The following is a 22,913-nucleotide window of genomic DNA, read 5'->3' on the forward strand; positions in this document are numbered from 1 at the left end:
TTTAATGTCCCAAAGTGACTCAGGCTGAGAGACGCCGTAGCGGAGGGCTCCGGAAATTTCGGCCACCTGGGGTTCTGTAATGTGCACTGACATCGCACCAGCTACCGGACAGACCAAATAAAAGCAAATAATTCTGGCCTATACACACATTCGTTTTTTTTATTGCCTTAAAAGTGTGTAACTAATATTAGTGGTTTTTCGTTACCCTTCTCCGCCACATATGCATAATTTTATCGCATTTCAGTATGGCAAGATGCTTCATCCGCAGCTGCTGCGGCTGGCTTTTGGTGGGAGCGGGTCAGGGATGCACATTCGGCAGTTACATTCATATCGCTTCATGAAGCGGCTCATTTTCATAGTCCTGAGGAGGCTTCCTTCATGCCAAGCTCCCATTTTATTGGGAGAAGCAAACCTTACTGGCATGGTCAGTTTTGCAGCTCCGCTCACCCGGTGGCCTCAACGGCCGTCCGCCAATTTTGTGACAGGCGCTCAACGCGATAGGTCAATCAATCAATTCGGTTACGGGCGTCTTTTATAACCTGGCCTGATATGGCATTAAGTGTTTGGTAGAAGATTTAACCGACTATCTGGCTACAAGACGTGGAACGAGCTTGGCAATTGACACAGGACACTCATTGGTGATTTAAAATGGCCTAAGGTTTTTTCTTGTCAACTGTCGCTGTTCTGACTTTCGACCGACAATGTGGCGCACACAGCTTCAACTGCAAGACTGTCTTCTCTTACCCCTGAGCCTTTTGCCAACATAACATAAGGCCCTTTGTCAGTGTTTTTCTTCTGTACTCTGTCCACTAAGCTCCAGACGAGTAAATGCAGTGGCATGCGTCTGTGCCACCCGATGCATTTATTATGGCATGCATCATGCGAGTCATTACGCGAGAGTGCAAGCAAGTGCATCAAGAAAAGCAGCGGCTAATACGATGCAATCAATATGAAACGCAGTATCTGGAATTTGATGGACAATTCTTTTCGGACCAAGTTACAAAATACTTGCGGTGGAAGTATTTATAACGTGGAGACATAAGCAATGTGGAAACGTGGCCAGAAATGTATTTACATATTTACATTTATTTACATTTCTGTGATATGAGAAAGAAAAGGTACAGTGTTCATCTTGAATGTGCGCGTTAGTCCTGTCTCCTCTTGATTGCTAGTGGTTGGTTGGGCCAAAGCAGTGGCAGGTTTCATCTTGGATAGCTGGAGAAAGAGGTTCAGATTGTTAGCTCTACTGCTCGCACTTTCATTCCGCGATACATACTCCGGTTTGTGAACCATTGCTGTTGGACCACTTAGCACCACCATTTCTATAAACAAATTTGTGGAACACCGTGCGCAGAATGTTCGGAGTGCTTCAAACGATTCAACATGTTACAGAGCACAAAAGTACTAGTTCAGTCATAGCATACGCTCCGGATTCACACCCATGACCTTTGCATATACCTCCAATGATTCTTCAAATGGCCATTGTGGCTTAACCATTTTATGCATTAGGTTATGGATAGCATTAAACGATTTGTTGATTTGTTGCGCACATGTTGGTAATAAACTTTGGTTTGTAATGTTTATGACCGAGAAGCTTAACAAAAGCAGAAGTGAGACAAGATTGTTTAGTTTAGTGTGGTTTAATGGCACATAGGCTACGAAGGCCATCAGGCGCCAGGTTTAGTCTTATTTTATTTATTTATTTATTTCATACTGCAGATCATGTACAGATCCAAGCAGAACAAATACATAAGTGGATAATACAAATACAAAGGCACAAAGTAAAATGAAAAAAAATAAACAAAATGAAACATGCAGCACGACTATGTGCTGTTATGCATGTGATGGGTCTAAAAAGTTGGTTAAAAAATCAATAACTGGGAGTGGGCGTGTGAACAGCACGACGATGCGGTTTTCTAGCCCGCTCTGCTTCCTCGTCCAGGTTACCGCATGGGCTCACTTCAGCGCCGTACCGCTATCTTCACCCATTCACCCACCACTGACGCCAGCAAGCCCTGTCATTTCAACAACGGAATTGGATCCGCCTGGCCTCACGACACCCGGATTTTCACGGTCATCCCTCCATCATTTCAAAGATCCGGATCGACGGCAACATCACCCTCTGCTGCCTATATGAAGAGCTGGTGAGATCACGGCGCCTTTAGTGGGCGTGTGAACAGCACGACGATGCGGTTTTCTAACCCACTCTGCTTCCTCGTCCAGGTTACCGCATGGGCTCACTTCAGCGCCGTACCGCTATCTTCACCCACCACTGACGCCAGCAAGCCCTGTCATTTCAACAACGGAATTGGATCCGCCTGGCCTCACGACACCCGGATTTTCACGGTCATCCCTCCATCATTTCAAAGATCCGGATCGACGGCAACATCACCCTCTGCTGCCTATATGAAGAGCTGGTGGGATCACGGCGCCTTTAGTGGGCGTGTGAACAGCACGACAATGCGGTTTTCTAACCCGCTCTGCTTCCTCGTCAAGGTTAGTCCTGTTACACCTCTATACGCTAAGAAATCGAATAACGTTTGTCTGCTGCTGTTCCCAAGCCCGGGAGTTTTGCTTTCAGTGAATGCTTTGATGTTACGACCCATCTGTTTATGTTGTCCGGTGATGTTGAGCTCAACCCTGGGCCTTCGCTGAACACGAAATCGAGGGCGCAGGAGTCTCCGTCAGATTCTGGTTCTACGCATATGGACAATATACTTGCAATATTGCAAACTGTGAACACAAGGACTGAAAAAATGGAAAGGGATCAGAATGATTTAATAAGTCTGTTGACGATCTTAAAAAAACACAGGCTAAATTTCAAGAAAATCTGGCAGATATAGAAAGAAGGCTAACAGGGGTTGAACGCAAAACCATCACCCTTGAGGCAGTTGAGGAGGAGCTACAGCGTCTTCGCCAGTCGATTGATCGTCTTTCAACTGAAAACTCTCAACTGTCTAAGCAGGCCGAGTTTGAAGACAGGCAGCGGCGAGACAACCTTCTTTTCTACGGCCTATCAGACACACAATCTGAATCCTAGGCTCAGTCAGAGGAAAAACTGGTTAGCATGCTTTCGTCCTGTTTGAAAATTCCACCCACCGAAATTCTGGTCGAAAGAGCAGACAGGCTCGGCGTGTATACAGTAGAATCTCGATGATACGATTACGGCTGGTACGAATTTCGGGATGATACGAATTTTAAGAATGCTTTGAACGGACTACATTGTATAGAATACGTTAAGATTCGGGGTGATACGAAGAGTTTCTGAACCTGCCGCGGTTGATACGAACGTGCAAACCAGTCGTGCATGCGAGCGGGTCGGCGCGGCTGGCCTCAAGAGGGTAACATAACCGACGCGGCCGCCGCTAACTCCCTCCCCCCCCCCTTCCCTCCGCCGCGAATGATAGGAACGAACGTTGTACAAACGCACAAAGCCACCGAGCAGCTCAGCGCAAGAGCTCACAGGGGGAGAGGGTACCCACCGCGGCCGCTGCCTCTCCTCTCCAACGCCTCTCACCCCACTAGCCACCCTACTACCCCCTCCCTTTCGTAGCAAACCCGCAAACCGACGAGCACTAGAGAAGGACGGCCAAGGCGAAACACGTGCCCAGTCGTGTACGTCACTCATTCGCTGGCAGCTCATTGGTCTATCGAAAAGTTGTCTCGCCGGCTGTTCCCAGGAGTACTGTGACGCTGGCTGCCGCTACAGTAGTTCTCCGGTTCTCCGTTCGCCGCTTTTTTCTGTCGTTCGCTGTGACGTGAACTGCCCAAACGTTAGAAAGACGCAAGCGTTTGCTGCTGCCGAAATGTCGCGGAAGCGTAAAGCCCTTTCTTTTAAGGAAAAGCTTGAAGTGCTGAAGAGGGTCGACGAAAACCCTAAGAAGAAGAGTGTCGACTTAGCAAAAGAGCTAGGGTTGGCACCGTCAACACTCTGCACCATTGTTGGGTAGCGAGATGTCATCTTGAAGAATGTGCAGCACTTCGGTGCGAACGTGAAGCAGGCTAAAACAGCGACCCATGTCAAGCTGGAAGAGGTTCTGCTGACTTGGTTCCGCGAAGTGACAGCGGCCGGCGTCAACGTGGACAGCAAGGTGCTACGTGAAAAAGCAGACACCGTCGCGCTTTCGCTTGGAATTGAAAATTTCCAAGCGTCTGGGGGATGGCTGCACCGGTTTAAGGAGCGGCACGGACTTGTCTGCCGGGTCGTCTCAGGTGAAGGCAAGAAAGTGGATCAGTCAGCTGTAGATGAGTGGCTGAACACGCTGCCGGCGCTGATTTCGGAGTACGCGCCACGTGACATATTTAATGCCGACGAGGCGGGCCTCTTTTTCAACCTTCAACTAGAAAGAAGTTTGTGCGTAAAAGGCCAGGCATGCCAGGGCGGCCAGAAAAGCTAGGAGAGAGTAACAGTACTCTTTTGCTGCAACTCGGATGGATCCGAGAAACTCCAGCTTACCGTCATCGGTAAGTCGAAGAAACCGAGGTGTTTCCGATCGGCGGAGCGTTTGCCTGTCTTTTACAAAGGCAACCGAAAGACGTGGATGACGAGATTTTTTCCGCGAGTTCTTGACAAGCCTTGATCAGAAAATGGCGTCAAGAAACCGGAAAATTTTGCTTTTCGTGGACCAGTGCTCTGCCCACCCAAAGGAAATGACATTCAATAACGTGAAAGTCAGGTTCCTGCCGGCGAACGCTACCAGCCATCTTCAGCCACTGGACGCTGGGATAATTAGAAATGTGAAACATCATTTCAAAGGACTTCTAGTGAGGCGTCTGCTGGCAAAAATTGACCGTAAAGAAGCAAACTTGCGGATCAGTCTCTTAGATGCTTTGCACTTTCTAGCCATGTCGTGGGATAATGTAACTTCAGACACAATCTCGAACTGTTTTAGAAAGTGCGGATTTGCCATCGGACTTGCTGCGGCTTCGGCAGGAGATTGTCAAGAGCCAGACGAAGACCTCATGATTGATAGCTGGGACAATCTGGAAACTGAAGCTTCGGTTCGGGACTTCGTTACCGCGGACGACAACGTCGCGACCTGTGGGCTGCGGTCTATTGAAGACTTGGTCAATGAAGCGAATGATTGCAAAAGTGAGCCTGACAGCGATGGTGACGCTGATGACGAGTGTGATCAGCCACCATCAAAGGCAGATACTCTTCACGCTTTGGACGTTCTGCGCCGCACCGTAAGTGCCAGCAGCGTGAGCGACGAAACCGCGGCACGGTTTTATGCCTTTCAGGCGGAGCTTGTCCGCGACATCAACAGCAAAAAAGTGCAGACAAGCATTACGGACTTTTTCGGCCGCAAGTTGTTCGCCATAATAAACTTTGGTTCATTTTCAATTCATTCCCATGTGGATGTTGACTTGTTTTGAATCATACGAATTCGGGATGATACGAATATTTTGCGTGCTCCCTTGCAATTCGTATCATCGAGATTCTACTGTACTCCGAATATATGCAGGCCACTTATTGCTAAATTTTCGTCTTACAAGTTTAAGCAGAAAATACTCTTCGCTAGTTCTAAGCTGAAGGAAGAAAAAATTGGAGTTAGTGAAGACTATTCCGTCGCTACTCGTCTTGCTAGGAAGAAACTGGCTGAACTTGGCAAAACCCAACAATTAACCTTCAAACTTCACTTCAATAAATTGTACATAAACAAAACGTGTTACACCTACAATCCCTTTGATGATTGCGTGCATGTACTTTCCAGTGTCTCTACGCCACTGGTCGAACCTTCTGATGACATGCATGCACTATCTATTCCTTCCACCTCATCCGCTCAGCCCATCACTGATTAGCACTACGCGAGGGGCAGTGGAATAAAGTTACCCGTCAGTAACCAACTTTCATTTTTATTCACAAATATACGGAGCATACTTCCAAAACGCGACAATCTTTGCTCTGTTATCAATGCTTGTGATGCCGACATAGTGTCTTACTGAAACCTGGCTGTCTGCGAAGGTTGATAGCAGTGAACTCTGACTGTCAAAAGCGCTACAACATTTATCGATGTGACAGGGGTGCTCGGTGTAGTGGAGGCGTGCTTATCGCCATCTGTGATGCTATTTTGTCTTTTCCTATCCTTTGTACAACCGATTTAGAACTAGTCTTGGTTGAAATTCACACGTGCTCCAAGAAATTGATATTGGGTACTTGCTATCGTCCGCCTTCCAGTTCACCAACCTTTGCCGACGACCTTCATGATGTCATCCATATGATTACTGTGCAGTATCCAAACAGTCCCTTCACTTTACTAGGCGACTTCAATTTACCTAACATTGTGTGGTGTGATGTAAATTCTTATTGTAATCCTTTTTCCAGTGAAGGCGATAGATTTTTGAGTTTGTGCAGTGATTTCAACTTGTCCCAGCTTGTGATGCAGCCAACTCGATCATGTCGACTACTTCTAACATCCTTGATTTAATTCTTACTACTTCGCCCGATCTTTTTCAGCCTTTATCGTTCCTACCAGGGCTAAGTGATCACTTACTGCTTCATTTTTCTTTATCTTGCACCGTACCTCATCAGAGTAACCACAAAAAATGTATCCGCAACTATAAAAATGCTAATTTTGATGCCATTAACCATGAACTCTGTTTTTCTAGATGATTACTTACCAAGTTTTCATGATCGTTGCGTGAATTCAAACTGGAGCCTGTTTAAAGAAAAAGTTGCTGCTCTCACTGAAAAATATGTTCCACGTTTAGTCATCACCTGTAATCGACAATCACCATGGTTCACTCAATCGTTAAAACTGCTTTGCAATAAGAAAAAACGCATTTTCCGCTCTGCAAAACTAACCGGTTCCCAAGAGCGTTGGACTGCTTATCAGGCCGCGGCCCTTGAATATAAAACTGCACTCAAGCACACCAAGGATGTATTTTTAATTACATGACATAGAACCCAACACAGTATTATGCTCTGTCACTGTGCTGTGGCTTTTACTATGTTTTGTATGATATTTCCAATCAATGGTGTAAGAGGAAGTGCTGTGAGTACACTTAAGAAATCAGTGTAAATGACACTTTTCTTCAAGTTCTCGTTTATTGCTTTTTCTACTGCCACGGCGATCGCGTAGCACTCAGCAGTGAAAATGCAAGCGCCCTGAGGTAACCTTACTATTTTTCTTTTTTGTCTTTCACTATGGCACTGCCTATATAATATACTGTTTTAGAGCCATCAGTGTAAAATGATTTATAATTTCTGCATTTATCACTGAGGGTCAAAAATTCTTGTAACAGGTGTTCATGTGATGTCCGTTTTTTGTGGAATTTTTAAGTATTAAGCCACATACATCGGAGAAACTGTACCAGGGTGGCAGTGGGTGGGGGCAATGTGCAACATCTGGTAGTGTATTGAGTAAGTTTAATTCTGTGCACTTCCCTTCAAAACGAAGTAGGAGTGGCTTGACTGCTTGAGGCTTATTAATAAACAGTGCCCTAGATGGGCATTGTGTAATTCTTGTGTAACAAAGGTGTTTGCAGGAGCGACTGCAGATTTCTCGGATAGTTGAACCAGCACAGTTTTTTTAATATAGTATTTCACTGCAGTCATCTTAGTTTATTCTGCAGCCATATAAACACATGTTTTTGAATAAACCGACAATAAATACAGTCCAACAATTTATATTATTAGAGGAAACATAACTTAGGAGCTAAGGGGAAACACGATTTAGTTATCTCAACAGTCACAATGCATTGCATTTGAAAATTACACATCAGTCCCCCCAAAAATCCTACTTGGTGTACCTCAAGGCTCAGCACTTTGACTCCGCTCTTTCTGTAAATGTGTAATGAATTGCTATCTCTCATCTTTGACCTATTCTCATGCTCTAGGATACGGAATGTTACTATACAATATAGGATACAATACAGGAACTAGACGGCATAATAAACAAGGACATGAGTGTTGAGATGATCACTAACAGTCTACTCGCTCTGAACACAAAAAAAAATCATACAGCGTTCCACTCCAAAGGTATTAGCTGCGTCAATTTAAAGCTATCTCTACAACCATTTTAAAATTCTGCTCACACAAATTGTTTGGGCTTGGCTTGAAATCGAATATGCACTGAAAGCAGCAAGTACACATATTTTCTCTAAATTAGTGTTTGGTTGTCATACTTTACTAAGAGCCATGCAATTTGCACACAGTTACTTGTGACACTGCTGAGAGAAATTTTGCTGTAGCTATAAAACAAAACTGGGTCATTAGCCTCCCGATACAGTGATTCTAGAATAACTTTCTGAAAGGTACCTGCCTCTAGCCGGACACTACTTCAGCATCTGAGAATATTTCCCCGTCAGTTGCATACAAATTAAAGACAAAGAAAGTGATCAGTACAGTATTGAAACAATGATCTCCTGTCCATGTACTCCTCAAATCACAGCTAAGACAAACAAGACCTGGGACTAATAATCAGTTTAATGGGACTAATAGTAAATTTACCCGAATACCATGTCACAATACCTACAGTCAAATGCATTTAGAATACAATGGTGCCAAGATATAGAATGCCCATGTAGGTAGTCTATCTATGGTTTACTGTACTTGCCACTCGCATGTTGGTTGGATGTATTGCAATCTGGAGATCATCCACACAAAGTGAGTGCATAATCAATTTGAGGATCTCCACGGCTATTGTTTGAAGGTTTACCACAAAGAAAGTAGTACTTAAATACACCATGATTTTTGTTCTCTTGAACAAAGTCCCCCAAAAGGATTGAGCCCACATGTACTTTAAGTGAACTGCTTGATAGGAATTCCTTCAGGCAGTTTAACATCTGGCCTCGAACCAAGTCTGCCAGGTCACGCAGTACGCCGAACCTCTATGTTGTGTCATACGGTTTTTTTCATGTTGAAGGAGATGGCAAGACAGTGTTGTTTATGTATACATGCCTCTTGGACAGCATTTTAAAGTCTAAGAGGATGGTCTGTCGTTGCGCATGCTTTTTTAAAACCACACTGATCAATGTTCAGAATATTACGTGAATCAAAAACAAAGGTTGACCTAATGTCAAACGCAGAAAACAGGTCGCAAGGAGGAAGAAAAATTAACATACATGTCCGGAAGATTTAAGGGTGCCTGGGTTTCAGCACAAGAATCCCTTTCACCACCTGCTGCAAAAAACAATGGGAGTTGGCACGAATGAATTCTCCACAGTTTATCTATGCCTGACACACCTACATTGACCAAATGCACAAATGCAAAGGTGCAAACACAAATGCAGCATTAGCACTCAGAGTGCCACGTTTTAGGAGAAGTGGTTTAAAAGATTTATTGAGGCAACTGTGAGGGCTACAGACCAGGAGCTACTAGGGGAAGTTGCCAGCTTTCCCGGTTTAAGAAATGGAACTGCAACAGCTGTTTACCAAGCTTTCAGTAGTAACATTTGTGAGATGCACATTTTGTTAATTTCAAAAGTGCATGTACAGCAGAATCTGAAAGATGGGCCAACCTTTCATATTGTATTTTTTCAGGCCTTGGGGCAGTTTGTTTTCCAGCAGATAATACTCTGTTGATTTCATGGACAGTAATTTGGCTGTTATAAGCTTTGTACGTCAACCAGCTGTTGGAAGTCTATTTTTCAGTGATGTTTTTGTGTTTTAAAAATGACTGAGTGCAATGCGAAGATATATAAGCTGCTGGAAAGTATTCGCCTAATATGCTTGGTTGCTATTGTAGAGTTGTTTGAATACAGGATAATAAGAGAAACTTTAAATGGTGAGAAGCTGCAATTTAGCTTCTGTACCCACCCCCATATTTTTTGACGTATTTGAGACGACACGTAACTTTTCCAAGGGTATTTTCGGCATTCCTTCAGGCGTATCACGCTACTGCTCTTGCTTTCTTGAAGTAAGTTTGCACAGGTCTGAAACCATCTACAACCCATATGAAAATAACTACAATAATTGGATGGCATTTTAGACCAGCTACCAGAACCATACTTGATAGGTGGAGATATTAACGCGCATTCTGCCTTTTGGTGAAGTGAAAAACCTAAAAGCAGATGTAAAATTTTAGAGGAATATACAATTTCCAATGACTTTTGTGAAATTTCGGTAAACCCACGTACTGCTCTGCATCATCCGGGGAAATGAGCTGTTTAGACCTGTCGTTTAGTTCACCATCTGTTTTTGTCGATTTTACATGGATGCTTTTTAGATAATCCATACGGGAGTGATCACTTACCAGCATTTATTAACTTATCATCACCGCCTCCAGCATTTCCAATGAAACCACAATGCTGAAACCTGCCTTTAAGGGATTGGGCAACGTTTAAAGAAAACGCTATTTGCATGAAATATATTCAGAAAAACTTACGTGGACTAACTAAATGAGCAGGGTGTACTCTATTCCCCTCTACTTTCCACTTTTAGAGCTCTGAAAAAGCTTGTGCACAATTAGTTGAAATCTTCCTCCAAAGGTGGTACAAGGAGACGGAAGTTAACACTGCCCTCATTCTGTCTAAATCATTGGTCATCACACCTCTATATTGTCTACCCAGCCCTCACTGCTCTTGAAAATGCACTCGTATCTTATTTCGTGATCCGGCCCCTTCAACCAAGCATCTTTTACCGGCTCCTCAACAACACACAAACAACAATTTAGTAGCGATAAGTGGACTCTGCTATGTCCAATGGCTATATTGTGTGCATCCTCTTTCACGCTGCCTTCAAGCAGGAAGAGACGCGTGGAGTGATATGGTCCATAGGGTCACAAAGAGTCGGACATGACTGAACGACTGAACTGAACTGAACTGAGGAGCATTTATTTGGCGCAAGACAATTTTCAACTCTCTCCCGAATCTTGAAAGTGATGTTTAAGTTAACTGCTTGATGTCGATAAGTTATTTCCCTAGGCATAAAAAACATTAACGCCGATGCTCTTCATATATAATTGCAAAATTTGCTTTACACAAATGTTTAAATATGCAATAAATGCTATTCAAATAATTAACTATGGTAACTGGGGCTCCCGTAATTATAACTGGTTGCGTGCTATTGCTGCTGACTTTGAATCACATGTAGTCATTTTTCTATTCTAGAAAAGGTATTTTTGGTTTATTGATTTCAAAAAGGTTGGATAATAGTGTTTGTAAATTCGGGCAAAATATAGGCTAACTGCATTGGTGATGCGCACTCCCGAAATTCTTCCCACTTTTGTGTCCACAAATTCTTTCTGATTCGCGTTTTGCAATCCACCTTTCTTTAAGAGAAGTCAGCTGTGCTCGGAGAGTTTTGTTTGGTGTGTTCGGCGCAGATTGGTGCAGCGAAATTTTATTCCATCTGTGGGAACCAATACGCAATAAGTTGCAGAGTTTTGCTATATGCGGCACGCGTGTATCCTGCAGCATTCGCTTTATTTTGTTGGTGACAGCCTTTCTAATAACCCTTTATTGGGTTGATTGGCGCCCGCAAAATAACTGCGAGATTTGGCGGCGGCAGTAACTGCAAACATGCTCGCTGGTCGTCGAAGAGAGAATGCCTGTTTCACTTGTCAGCACTCAATTTATAGGCGGCAAAGAAAGATGTGGATAAATCCGTGAATGACAACTAGCATAACCTGGTAGAGATTAGAAACAAAACAACGTGGCTCGAATCCTTCGAGATGCATCTCGAAGCACCGTCCGAAACAAAGACGTTATAACGCCGCATCTTGCGACAAAGGCTATGAACAAACAAAAAAATATACGGTCCGCACACTACAATCACACTGGTAAGGCCACTTGTTGGCCGGTACTAAAAAAACGACTAATAGGGCTTTGAATGGTTCGCGCCAATATGCTGGCAGAAGTGATATAGGCCAAACAAATCTCCCGATAGCAAGATTGGCAACGACTGGCACGGCAAGAAGCATACTACTAAGACTAGACATTCGATATTGCCTCCAACCATTAAAATATTTGTTATTTTCCGACAGCCACCGGCATGCGTTGTTATCGTTGCGAACATAGCGCACGGGTCACTTCTGTATTCTTTGTCATGCTCGTCGCGAGATGCGGCCTTGTTTTCTTGTTGCGGCAGATAATTTGAGATTTATCTGGAAATACTCCAGCCACGCACGTGCGCTTGTACAATGTTCCAGAGTATGCTCGTCATTACTCGCTGTTTTATCTACATCTTTCTTCGACGCCTTTAAATTGAGCACTGACGACTAAAACTGCATTCTTAGCTCGACGACCGTCGAGCACAATTGTTGCTATCGCCGCAGCCGAGTTGCTTAGTTCTTTTGCGGACGCACGTCAGCTCGATACAGTGTCTTCAGTGCACTCCCAGACTCTTCATCTATTGTCATCGGTCTTGTCACCGCCAAGTGACAGTATGAAAGCCATGGGGCCCAGAAAGCGGATAACCTAATTAAAGTGAGGAGGCGACAAAAGATCCCTCCGCTGCCACGGAACATGTATCCAGAGCATCATCCGGAATGAAAGAAGAGAAGGGCGAAAACGCTAAAGAAGATATATCAAGGAAGACAACATGTGGTATATGTCGACACCGCGAACATGATGACAGGCATGTTATGGTTACGGTACTAACAGATGATCAACAAAACCTAGGAATAAGTGGTTTGATCAGGACGAGCTTAGTTGACACAGCTAAATAGTTGGCCATAGCTCCTCCGATATCAGGGACAAGGGCTACTAAAATTAGAAGTGAATCAAAAGCAGCAATAGGCAATTTTGTCAATGGAAGTGTCTGTCTCAAAAAATTGTACTGGAAACATGTCCGGATGACAGAATAATCCGGCTAATATGGGCACCAGCCCATCAAAGCTCCAGTGAAATGAGGGAGCTCATAAGCTTGCCCATTCTTTCACCTTCCGGGTATGCTGTGATTATCAATACACTTTGAAGAGGGACAGTCTAGGAAGCTATACGGATATTACTGATGCTTATCAGCAAAAAAAGGATAAAATCTCCACACACAGGTGGTACACTAATTACGAGCCAAGAAAGCATCTGAAGGCACTCGCAAACAAGAACATTTCAGAATCCAACTATCTTTAATCGGTAATTCATAATGAGGCTGTTGTAAGTCAAGTTTTAGTGACAAAGGACGTTTTCGGACTTGTCCGCAGAGATGGAGTCCCACCCCAGACCTGATACGCAACGCCTCCGACACCCGTATTTCTTTTGCAATCTTGCAGAAAATTGCTCGCAACCAGATTCGTACCATGGTCCTCTTGCACGCGAGGCGGACGTTCAAAGCCTTTTATTATATCCGCACGTGGTTAGCACTGTCACTCAAGGATGCACATGGCACTGCTCTTGCTTGCGATGAATGCGGCAATTTTATGAGGACGACCATCTCTTACACGGGCATGGAGTGCCATTTAACATAATATTTTGTTTATGGGAGCTCGGTGGGGTTTGGTATACGAGTGCATACTGCTACACTGTATCCTAAGATTTTCAATAAATCGATTTAACCATTCCACGTTATTAACACAGTAGAACCAGAATTGAGCGTAAAGGGAATAAAATACTAAATATTCTCCATCGCTGCAGGGTGCTTGAAGATGACTGTGCACATCGAAATTAATCTGACCAAGTGGTTAGCAACTGCACAGAGAACAATTTGGTGCTGAGGTGCAATGTCATAAGTTAAGATGAGCCAAGTCGTACAGGAGCTTTTAAAGAAATGATTCAGCTTATTTCCCTCCTGTAATTTTCAACCGACATTGTCCTTTATTTGTGACTTTAGCTGCACCGGGGCCTTTTCCCCTTAGAGATTATTTTCGCTCCGCTCCAGTTTCAGCACCGTTGAAAAAATGTTCCCGGTTTCCACTTAACTGGCTTGTGTTCTAAAATGTGCGCATTAGTGCAATGAGACTCCCACTTTCAGTCAGCATTTGCTCTTTGTGCACCATCTTCGGTGAGAAGTGCTCGTATGAAGGGAATACTCACCGTAAGATGCACTTCTGCTGTGAGTCCTGAACCGATGTGAGGGTGGCAAATCAGGGATCCACCATAGAAACGCAGTTTTCTTCCCCAGAATGCTGGTGCTTGGCTGTACGCAAAGAGCCATGAAGACTGTGTCACTTTACAGACACAAGATTTGCTAGCCAGCTACAGCTGCAATGCATGCCTTCCATGCGTATTTCACCCCAGCCAGTTGCAAAGTTAGATAAATATTTATGCAGATACGAGAATCAGTGTAGCAGTGTGTAACCTGTTCCACTTTGCTTTGCGATTTGAAAACTCAGACGGTGCACAATTCCTCGAAATGTACCTCCAAAGATGGTAAAATAAGAACGACATTAACCTGCACTCATTCTAAATCATTGGTCCATCACACCTCTACCTTATCGACCCAGCTCTCACTGCTCGAGAAAGTGGTCTCTCAAATAATTTTGTGACCCCCTTCGACCACGCATCTGTTGCTGGCTCCTCAACAACACGCAAACCATACAGCTGTGATAAGTGTGCTCTGCTATGTCCAGTGGCTGCATTGTTTGCATCCTCTTTCGTGCTGCCTTCGAGCAGGAGGACACACTACGTCACAGTCGCTGTTAACAATCGAAGCTAGTACTGTGCCAACTGTGCTGTTCCCCGAAGAAAGACACCGACCAGACTACAGTCACCACTATCTGTCAAAGACGTGTTATTATGAAACCTGTACATGGTTCAACCATGTTTTATGCAAGAAGGAGCGGTTAACCATAATTATGGTGTTTTACCAACGTCCAGCACTGCAGCATCTCTTGGTCAAAAACAATTCAAAGCAAAAGAAACGAACTTTAATGCTGCACTTTAGCTGCTGGAGGTCACAGCACCACAAATGGCAATTCACTGACGTCAAGAAACATAAATCATTCACTGTACATATATTATTTTATTGACTTATTGGTTGGCTTCGCTCATGCGCAAAGTTGCCCAAAAAATGTAAGCATGAAAGGTCGATTTATCTACATTAAACATTTAGAACTGCCTAAAAAGGCTCTTTGGTGACAATCTGCCTGAGGAGTATCCTCGCCTATATTAGGCCATCCCGAATGATTTCCGGATTGTTTTCATTTAGCTGAAATCTGCTATTGAATCTACACTATCTGCAATTTTTCGCAGCGAACATTGTCCTCATCCAAGTCGGAAACATTTGTTTAAATATGGGGGACACAATCTCCGCCTAAAAGGGTATGACACGAGATCGTAGGCTACCAACACAGACATATAAAGCACCCCTTCCACCAAGCACTGTAAATGTGTCGGCGTGGCCTAGGGGCAAGGTGAATGCAACAGCCCTGACAACCTAGTTCAGATATCCTCCCTTTGGAAAGAGGCCCGATTTGGTAGCTCCTGCCAAACGTTTTGTCAAGCAACCAGGTGCTAGATAATGTCTATTGATAGCTACAGCCTACCAGCACTGTGACCGCGCAACCACGCTGACGGCTTGAATACCTGGCGTAATATAGCTCTGGCTGAAAAAGATTGCACAGTCTCATGATGCAATCCCCCTGAAAGGCTATCAAATACTGTAAACACTACCAAAGAAATAAATATCTTTAGCTGAGCACCCTAGAATAACACAGGTATAGAACCCCCACACTGCCCTCTGTAAACATACAAACGCCCAAACCGCGTACAATTCACTGAAACAGGAAGGTTTTGCAAGAGCATTACGCATGTGAAAAAAGAGCCCCCGCTTACATGTATTATTTCAGTGTGGGTATATTGATCTTGGCCCCATTTTTAACCGGCCTGGACCAGTCCTTCACACTCGCTTGTGCTAGGTATGACTGTCGATTTGCATAAAGCATGGTGTTAATGCTGAACCATAATTTCTGTGCTAATTAGAACAGCAGGAGTTAACAAAACGGTTTACTGGGCCTGTAATATGTCGCACTGCAAGCAAGCAGAAGTGTCCACTTGCTTCTTGCTCAATTACTATCGGCCTAGTAACAGAAGAAGCCCGGGATAGCTCCAGCGTCAGATAATAGGAGGTCTTTTTTTAACTGTCCTCAGAGCCTTTCATTGTTCGCTGTTTGCTTGATATTGGCGCGATAGTATCTCTGTATTAAAACGACATATAAATATATGCTTTAGCAAATTGACAGATTAAGTATTCTGCCAACATCCTGCGGTATTACTGCTGCTTTGCCGCAAAGCTTTCTTGAGACAAAGGCTTAAACTGACGGTAAAAATTCCGTTTCCTCGACCAACATTCCTAGGACAATACAAAAAAAACATAAATATTTGGAAAATTTTCAGCTCTCTTAGTTTATATATCTTGGGTGATCCCTAACAAAGCTGGCCAAAACCGCAAAAAGATAAGCGCGACACACAACCTCTTCGTCACGTTAATTGCCCGTGCCTAGAAACAATTTTTCTCAGCAAAACCAATTAATTGCATATCTCCTCTTTCCAGTCCTAACAGGACAAAGATATAAAATTTTGAAGTAAATATAAAAGGTAGACCGACCATGCTTTGTTTGATGTTTCGTGGATAAACCCAACTGCTTGTTAGTCCATATCCACGAAAACAACTTCCAGATCTGTCAGTCTAAAATACTCGCGTTCCCTTCTATTACGCTTCCTTTCTAAATATTAAGCATACTGCAAAGATACTACATACTAAAAAGCAAAGATGGCTGCTCGCCGCGACGACTAGTGCCATTGATAGCGCACTCGAGCACAATCATGCAAGGCTTTCTTACCTTGTTTTTGTTTTGTCAAAAGCATGGTGCTCGTTTTCTGCTGGAGGCTTAGCCGCCCATCTTCCACTGCTCGTGCATAAGTTCCGGTTTTGTGTTGCTTCTCGCTTTCTCAGTCCCCATAAGGCATTGCCCGGTAGTTGGTCGCAATTACCTGCACGAAAAAGTGGCTCCGGTGAAAATGTTCACTTCGGAGACCAAAAATATTTAGGATGAATTTTTTTAAACATGGCATTTTTTATGAAAGGCATGTTTTGTATGTCGCTGGAGTCAGGACTACGTGTCCATCAAGCTTAAGGTATCCGTGTCCAGCACACCTCCTTAAAGATGGCTTTCGAAACTCGCGGCACTGAAGGAACGTGCCTCTAGCCTAAAGAATGGCTAAAGTAGCCCCTCCATTAGTGGTGCTGCCTCTTGAGACAGGAAGAAATCACTAGGGGAATCAATATTAGGATGAACACTATAGCAGAGCAACCATCGCAGCAAACGTCGACCTGGAAACAGTTGCAAAGGGCCTTTAAAACTACTTGTTCATTCCACAAAAACTTTCGTATTCTGTGTTCAACCTGCTTAACCGAGAGGTAGGCACAATGTCGTGTGCAGCTTCCATTGGACACCTGCACTACTCTAAGGTGCTTATATAACTAGCCTTCAATTTTACTGTAGGATGATGGAAACCAAATGATATGACCTCACACTGTATGCTTCACAAAGAAAGGATGCACCACAGATTAGGTTCCATTTTGTGAAATACAGTTTTTCTCAATTTCTAGGTTCTGGGTGCACCTAGCGAAAAGGCACTCAGAATCCAAACTTGGAGATAACTCTACGGCCGAATCAGGACAAATGGCCCCACATCTAAAATCCAAGAGGCCATGTAAAGTGCTCTCATTTGTGGCCTGATAAATGGAGAAAAATAAATGCTTTCCGTGATTTGCAGAAGCGACCCTTTCGTTATGATCCAGCGCTAATCCGACATGAAGGAGAAGCATGCTGCGGGTAGTGGTTGGTGCTTTTCTTGCAACCAGCTTTAAAGCGAATCTCTGCCTTGGCCAACACTGAAGGCACGAATAACCGCTTTATCAGGTAGCGGATGAGCCTGCTGTAATCGCGGTTCATTTGGGTGCCCGAACGGACTCAGAATGCTTTTGCAGACTATTTTTTTTCATTCTTGGTGAATAAAAAGGCCTATTCTTAGTGTATCTAGCCCACCTTCCGGTCTTCACTAGGAGCACGAAGAGGGCTTCACTAGGATACCCTTCATGGATCACGGGCTTGTCGGGGCGGAGGGGCTTGCGAAACTCGAAGTCGTGAGCTCTGCTGTGTAAGGCCACCCAAGATAGACAGGTCACGGCAGAGAGTTCTGACAAAATGTGATTTACTGGAGAAGGTAATGGCAACCCACTCCAGTATTTCCTGCCAAGAAAATCCTATGACCAGTCACAATAGCGTTAATGATAAGGCGCCGGAAGATGAGCCCCCCAGGTTGGAAGGCGTCCCACAGGTTACTCGGGATGAACAAACGGCGATTCCTAGTAGCACCAGGACGAATGAAGGAGCTGGGCTAAAGCCAAAAGGACGTTCAGTTGTGGATGTGTCGGGAGGCGACCGGAAAATCCGATGTTGCAAAGAGATATCACATAACAACATGGAATGTAAGATCCACGGCGTAAGGTAAACGATGTCGTCACGCGAGACATGGACAGATTGAAGATTGATATCTTGGATATCAGCGAGCTCAAGTGAACCGGAATGGGAGTTTAATTCCGGCGACCATTGTGTCTATCGTGGGCACGAATCCAGGAGAAGGAATGGGGTCGCTCTCATAGTAAACAGACGTATGGGCAAAGCAGTGCTAGGGTACAACCCCAAAAACGACCGAATGATTTCACTTCGAATCCAAGGTCACCCTTTCAACAAAACAGTTATCTAAGCCTATGCACCAACCAACCACTACTGCTGAAGAAGCTGACGTTGATAGATTTTATGCTGACCTGCAATGACATTTAGACCGAACTCCATCATGACACGTCCTTTTTCTCATAGGAGACTGGAATGCTAAGGTGGGGAATGAAGAATTATCCAGAATTACAGGCAAGTTCGGTCTTGGTGAGACAAATGAATCTTGGCAGAGGCTAGCAGAGTTTTGTCGAGAAAAAATCCTGACTATACTGAATACTCATTTTCAACAGCACAAAAGGCGCCTGTACACATAGACTTCACCGGACAATCTGTACAGGAATCAGAGTTTTCACATTCTTTGACGGCAGAGATGGAGAAGCGCTATACAAGCCATAAAAACAAGGCCTGGGGCCGATTGTGCCACCGATCATCAGCTTCTTGTTGCCAAATTTAAGCATTGATTGAGGAGAATGAAGAAAACTAGAAGGCATTTCAGGTATGATCTGGATCAAATTGCATCATAATATGCTGTGGAAGTGAGGAATCGATCTCAAGAATTAGATCTAGAAGACAGAGAGCCTGAAGCGATGTGGACTGATGTTCGTGATATAACACAAGAAGTTGCTACTATAAGGTAGTTCCAAAGCAAAAGCTGAGCAAGAAAGCAACTGGTTACCTGAAGAGGCTTTGCAAATAGCTGAGGAAAGAAGGATTGCAAAAGTTATGAGGGAAAGGGAAAGATACAAGGTTCTCAATGCGGATGTTCAAAAAATAGCAAGAGATAAGAATGCCTTGCTGAACATTCAGTTCCAAGCCGTTTAGGACAACAGCCATTTGAGGAACACAAGAGCTCTGTATAAGAGAAAGATGTCAAAGGAAGCTTCTGTGCTAAGCTGGGCATGATAAAGGACAAACGAGGCAGGGACCTCACTGAAGCCTCAGAGATAAAGAAGAGGTGGCAGGAATACACAAAAGAACTGTAAAAGAAGGACCCGTATGTGCAAACCCAACATAAGACGGTTGTGAGTACTGATCTCGAGCAGGGCATCCTGAAGAGTGAAGTTGAATGAAGTTGAAGGCTAGCGGAATTGATGACATTCCAGCTGAGCTGCTTAAAATCTTACACCATGAAGACGCTTTTAACATTCTGTATACATCATGTCAGAAAATTTGGACAACCCTGCAGTGGCCACAGGATTGGAGGAGGTCAGTTTACATCCCCATTCCAATGAAAGGCAGTGCCAAAGATTGTTCCAACTACCGCATAATAGCGCTTATTTCGCATGCTAGCAAGGTGATATTGAAACTCCTCCAAAGTAGGCTGCCGCAGTAGTGGATCGGGAGCTTCCGGACGTGCAAGCTGGGTTTCGCAAGGGCAGAGGAACTAGAGACCAGATTGAAAATCTTTGCTGGATCTTGGAAAAAGCAAGAGTTCCAAAAACCCAGCTACTTCTGCTTTATTGATTTTGCGAAAGCGTTTGACTGCGTAGATCACAGCAGATTGTGGCAAGCTCTCCAAGAGATGGGAGTTCCAATTCACCTCATCTGTCTCCTCAGGAACTTGTATCAAGGGCAAGAGGCCACAGTCAGAACTGGCATGGTCTTACTGATTGGTTTCCGATTGAGAAAGGAGTGACACAAGGCTGCATACTGTCGCCCTGCCTATTTAACCTATATGCTGAGTGCATCGTGAGGACGGCCGGTCTGGACGAGTCTTCAGCTGGAGTGACCTCTCCAGGCTCACAACCGAGCTTAGACTTCGAACTTCAAATTAGGACTTTTCTTCAAAACAAATTTTACTGTGAAATAACCTTCATCAACCCCCCCCCCCCCCCCCCCCACACACACACAACAGAAATAGCGAAAATTATGAAGGCTTACCAAAATCTGTTGGGTAGGGCTTCACAGCAAAGTGTACTGAGCAAATAAAGCCCAGTGCCCAGAAGAAACAGGCAAGCCAGAACATTTCAGCTGCTGTCTGCATCAGCACAATCTCGAACTTTTCTCTGCAGAAAAAGAGACCAAAGTCAGTATCAAAGCTTATATGCACGGGCACTTCATAACGAGCGGCCTGAATTGGCAAGGAGGTGTCAGGGCGACTAATGTTAACTATTGCGATATTTCAGATGGCCTCTCTAGTAGTCACACATAATAGCCAAACGGGCGAGTTGGTGGAACATACTGGATGGAAAAACAGCGCAACAGACAAACAGCGCTCGTCTTGTGTTCCTTTGCTGTGTGTTCGTCTCTCGCGCTGTTTTTCCATCTCTAGTAGTCATAAGCCGAAACTGTCTCGGTAAGGCTAAAGCACTCGGCGAAACATACCGCGCATCATCTACGGGGCCGTAACACTTTCTAAATGCTTGAAAAAGGGATCGTGCAAAGGGCCGTTATCTGACAGCATGACCAGTAAGTACCACCGACATTTGGCGAAAATACAGCGTCGTCTGCGCAAAGAGATGGGGGCGCCCCCACTATGACAAGCGCCACCCTCTAGCCCTCCCCCCCCCCCTTTCCCTCCCCCACAGAACATGCTCGTACGGGGAAAAGAAAAAACCACGAGCTGTAGACAATAGTGCAAATACTTTATACTATGACTGTGTTTCATAATCTGTGAAATGTGTTAGTCGGTGCTTCACGGGCTGTACTTACCTTTTACGGCGGGATCTGACATGGAATAAGGAACATAATGAAGGCATCAGCTACAGGTAACAGTCAAAAACATAATACAGTTGAATCCCGCCACAACGAATACCGCCACAACGAAATTTCCGCGACAACGAATAATTTTTTATTCCCCGCGAGTATCCTATAAGAATTAATGGCCTAAATTTCTCTGCACAACGAACCATTTTTGCAGAGCGTTTCCGCTTCAACGAAATTTTCGCGTTCAAAATCGAAACCGAAACTAGTTTTATTGCCGAGAAGTCCAAGTCAAATCCAAAGCCACATTAAGCATGAAATCACGTGATTGCAGTTCCGCCATTTTGGCTTTGTGTTGTGGTCGCGTTGTTCACTCGCTGCCTTTCTCTTCGACAACGACGAGTTTTCATCCGCAGGACACGATGGCAACGCAAGTGAAAAAACGCAAAACTCTTTCCCTTGAGCAAAAAGCTCAAATAATCGCCCAAGCAGAAAGCGGAAGGAAGAAAGCGGCAATTGCTGAAGACTTCGGAATTCCTGCAAGTTCGCTGTCAACGATTCTAGGCAATAAGGACAGCGTGAGAATGGCACTTGCTTCAGGCACATCCTCGAAGCACAAAAAGGTGACGCGGCCCCTCCATGAAGAGTTGGACAAAGCAGTGCATGCGTGGTTTGTGGAAGCACGAGCCAGCAACGTCCCCCTGTCCGGAAGCATCGTCCAGCAGAAAGCCTTAAACTATGCATGCCTACTTGGCATTGATGATTTTAAAGCCAGCATTGGCTAGCTAAACCGTTTCAAGGCCCGCCATAACATCGTTGGAAAAGTGTTGTGCGGCGAGTCAATGTCAGCAGACGTGGACGGAGCAGCTGCTTGGAAGGCGAGTAACATGGCCGGAATTTTAAGCAACTTCGCGCCTGCAGACATTTACAAAGCCGACGAGACCGGGCTATTCTACGAGATGTTGCCGGCTAGGACGCTCGACTTCAAGGGGCAGCGCTGTCACGGCGGCAAACACAGCAAAAAACGCATCACAGTGCTGCTTTGCACAAACATGGATGGCTCGGACAAGCGTCCGCCGTTAGTCATAGGCAAAAGTGCCAAGCCGCGCTGTTTTAAGGGAACTCGTAGCCTACCTGTGCAGTACAAGGCGAACAACAAGTCATGGATGACCCGCGCTATTTTCACCGAGTGGATGATGGCATTCGACCGCGACATGAAGCGGCAGGGCCGTAAAGTTTGCTTGCTTTTGGACAATTGTTCAGCGCATCACTCCGACGAAGTCAAGCTCACTAACACGGAGCTGAGGTTTTTCCCTCCCAATTGCACGTCTGTCTTACAGCCTCTCGATCAGGGCGTGATTCTTAGCCTGAAGCGCGCTTACCGCGGGAGGTTAATTCAGCGGCTGCTTTTTAACACTGAAACCGGCCGAGACACGAAGGTGGACTTGTACGTGGCACTGCAGATTATGCCTGCTGCCTGGAGCACACTGGGGCGCTCAGTAATTGTGAACTGTTTCAGGCATGCCGGATTTGCCGAAGGTCGACCCGTACACTCTGCTGGCCTAACACCAGGCGTTACAGACGACGACGAAGAGGCGTCACCGGCTCCGGGGATCGCGGCCGCCTGGTAAACGCTGGGAGAAATAGGAACCGTGCCGCCTAATCTCGAGCTCGACGAATACATCGGCGCTGACGCTTGTGTTGTTGTTC

At 44.8% G+C, this 22,913-nt stretch overlaps 1 protein-coding gene across 13 annotated transcripts in view; it reads right to left on the bottom strand.

Moving 5' to 3' along the window:
* Positions 1-1,066: 1,066 nt before the first annotated feature.
* The window catches only part of LOC146184862 (uncharacterized), a 53,819-nt gene continuing 31,972 nt past the window's right edge, over positions 1,067-22,913 (bottom strand). For 6 of the 13 annotated variants that reach the window (XM_084609512.1, XM_084609511.1, XM_084609505.1 and 3 more), the window contains 5 exons: positions 20,442-20,566; positions 16,662-16,812; positions 13,915-14,017; positions 9,067-9,124; positions 1,067-1,215 (listed from right to left, as the gene is read on the bottom strand). In XM_084609512.1, coding sequence (XP_084465638.1) covers positions 9,080-9,124; positions 13,915-14,017; positions 16,662-16,812; positions 20,442-20,544 — 402 coding nt within the window. In that variant the 5' untranslated portion in view covers positions 20,545-20,566 and the 3' untranslated portion in view covers positions 1,067-1,215; positions 9,067-9,079. Of the gene's footprint in view, positions 1,216-6,621; positions 6,719-9,066; positions 9,125-13,914; positions 14,018-16,661; positions 16,813-20,441; positions 20,567-22,913 lie in introns of all 13 variants that reach the window. The other 7 variants (XM_084609516.1, XM_084609515.1, XM_084609514.1 and 4 more) reach the window with 7 other exon arrangements.

Source organism: Amblyomma maculatum, chromosome 7 (assembly GCF_055883805.1).
Source record: "Amblyomma maculatum isolate TAMU_Amacu chromosome 7, ASM5588380v1, whole genome shotgun sequence".
Taxonomy (NCBI): domain Eukaryota; kingdom Metazoa; phylum Arthropoda; class Arachnida; order Ixodida; family Ixodidae; genus Amblyomma; species Amblyomma maculatum.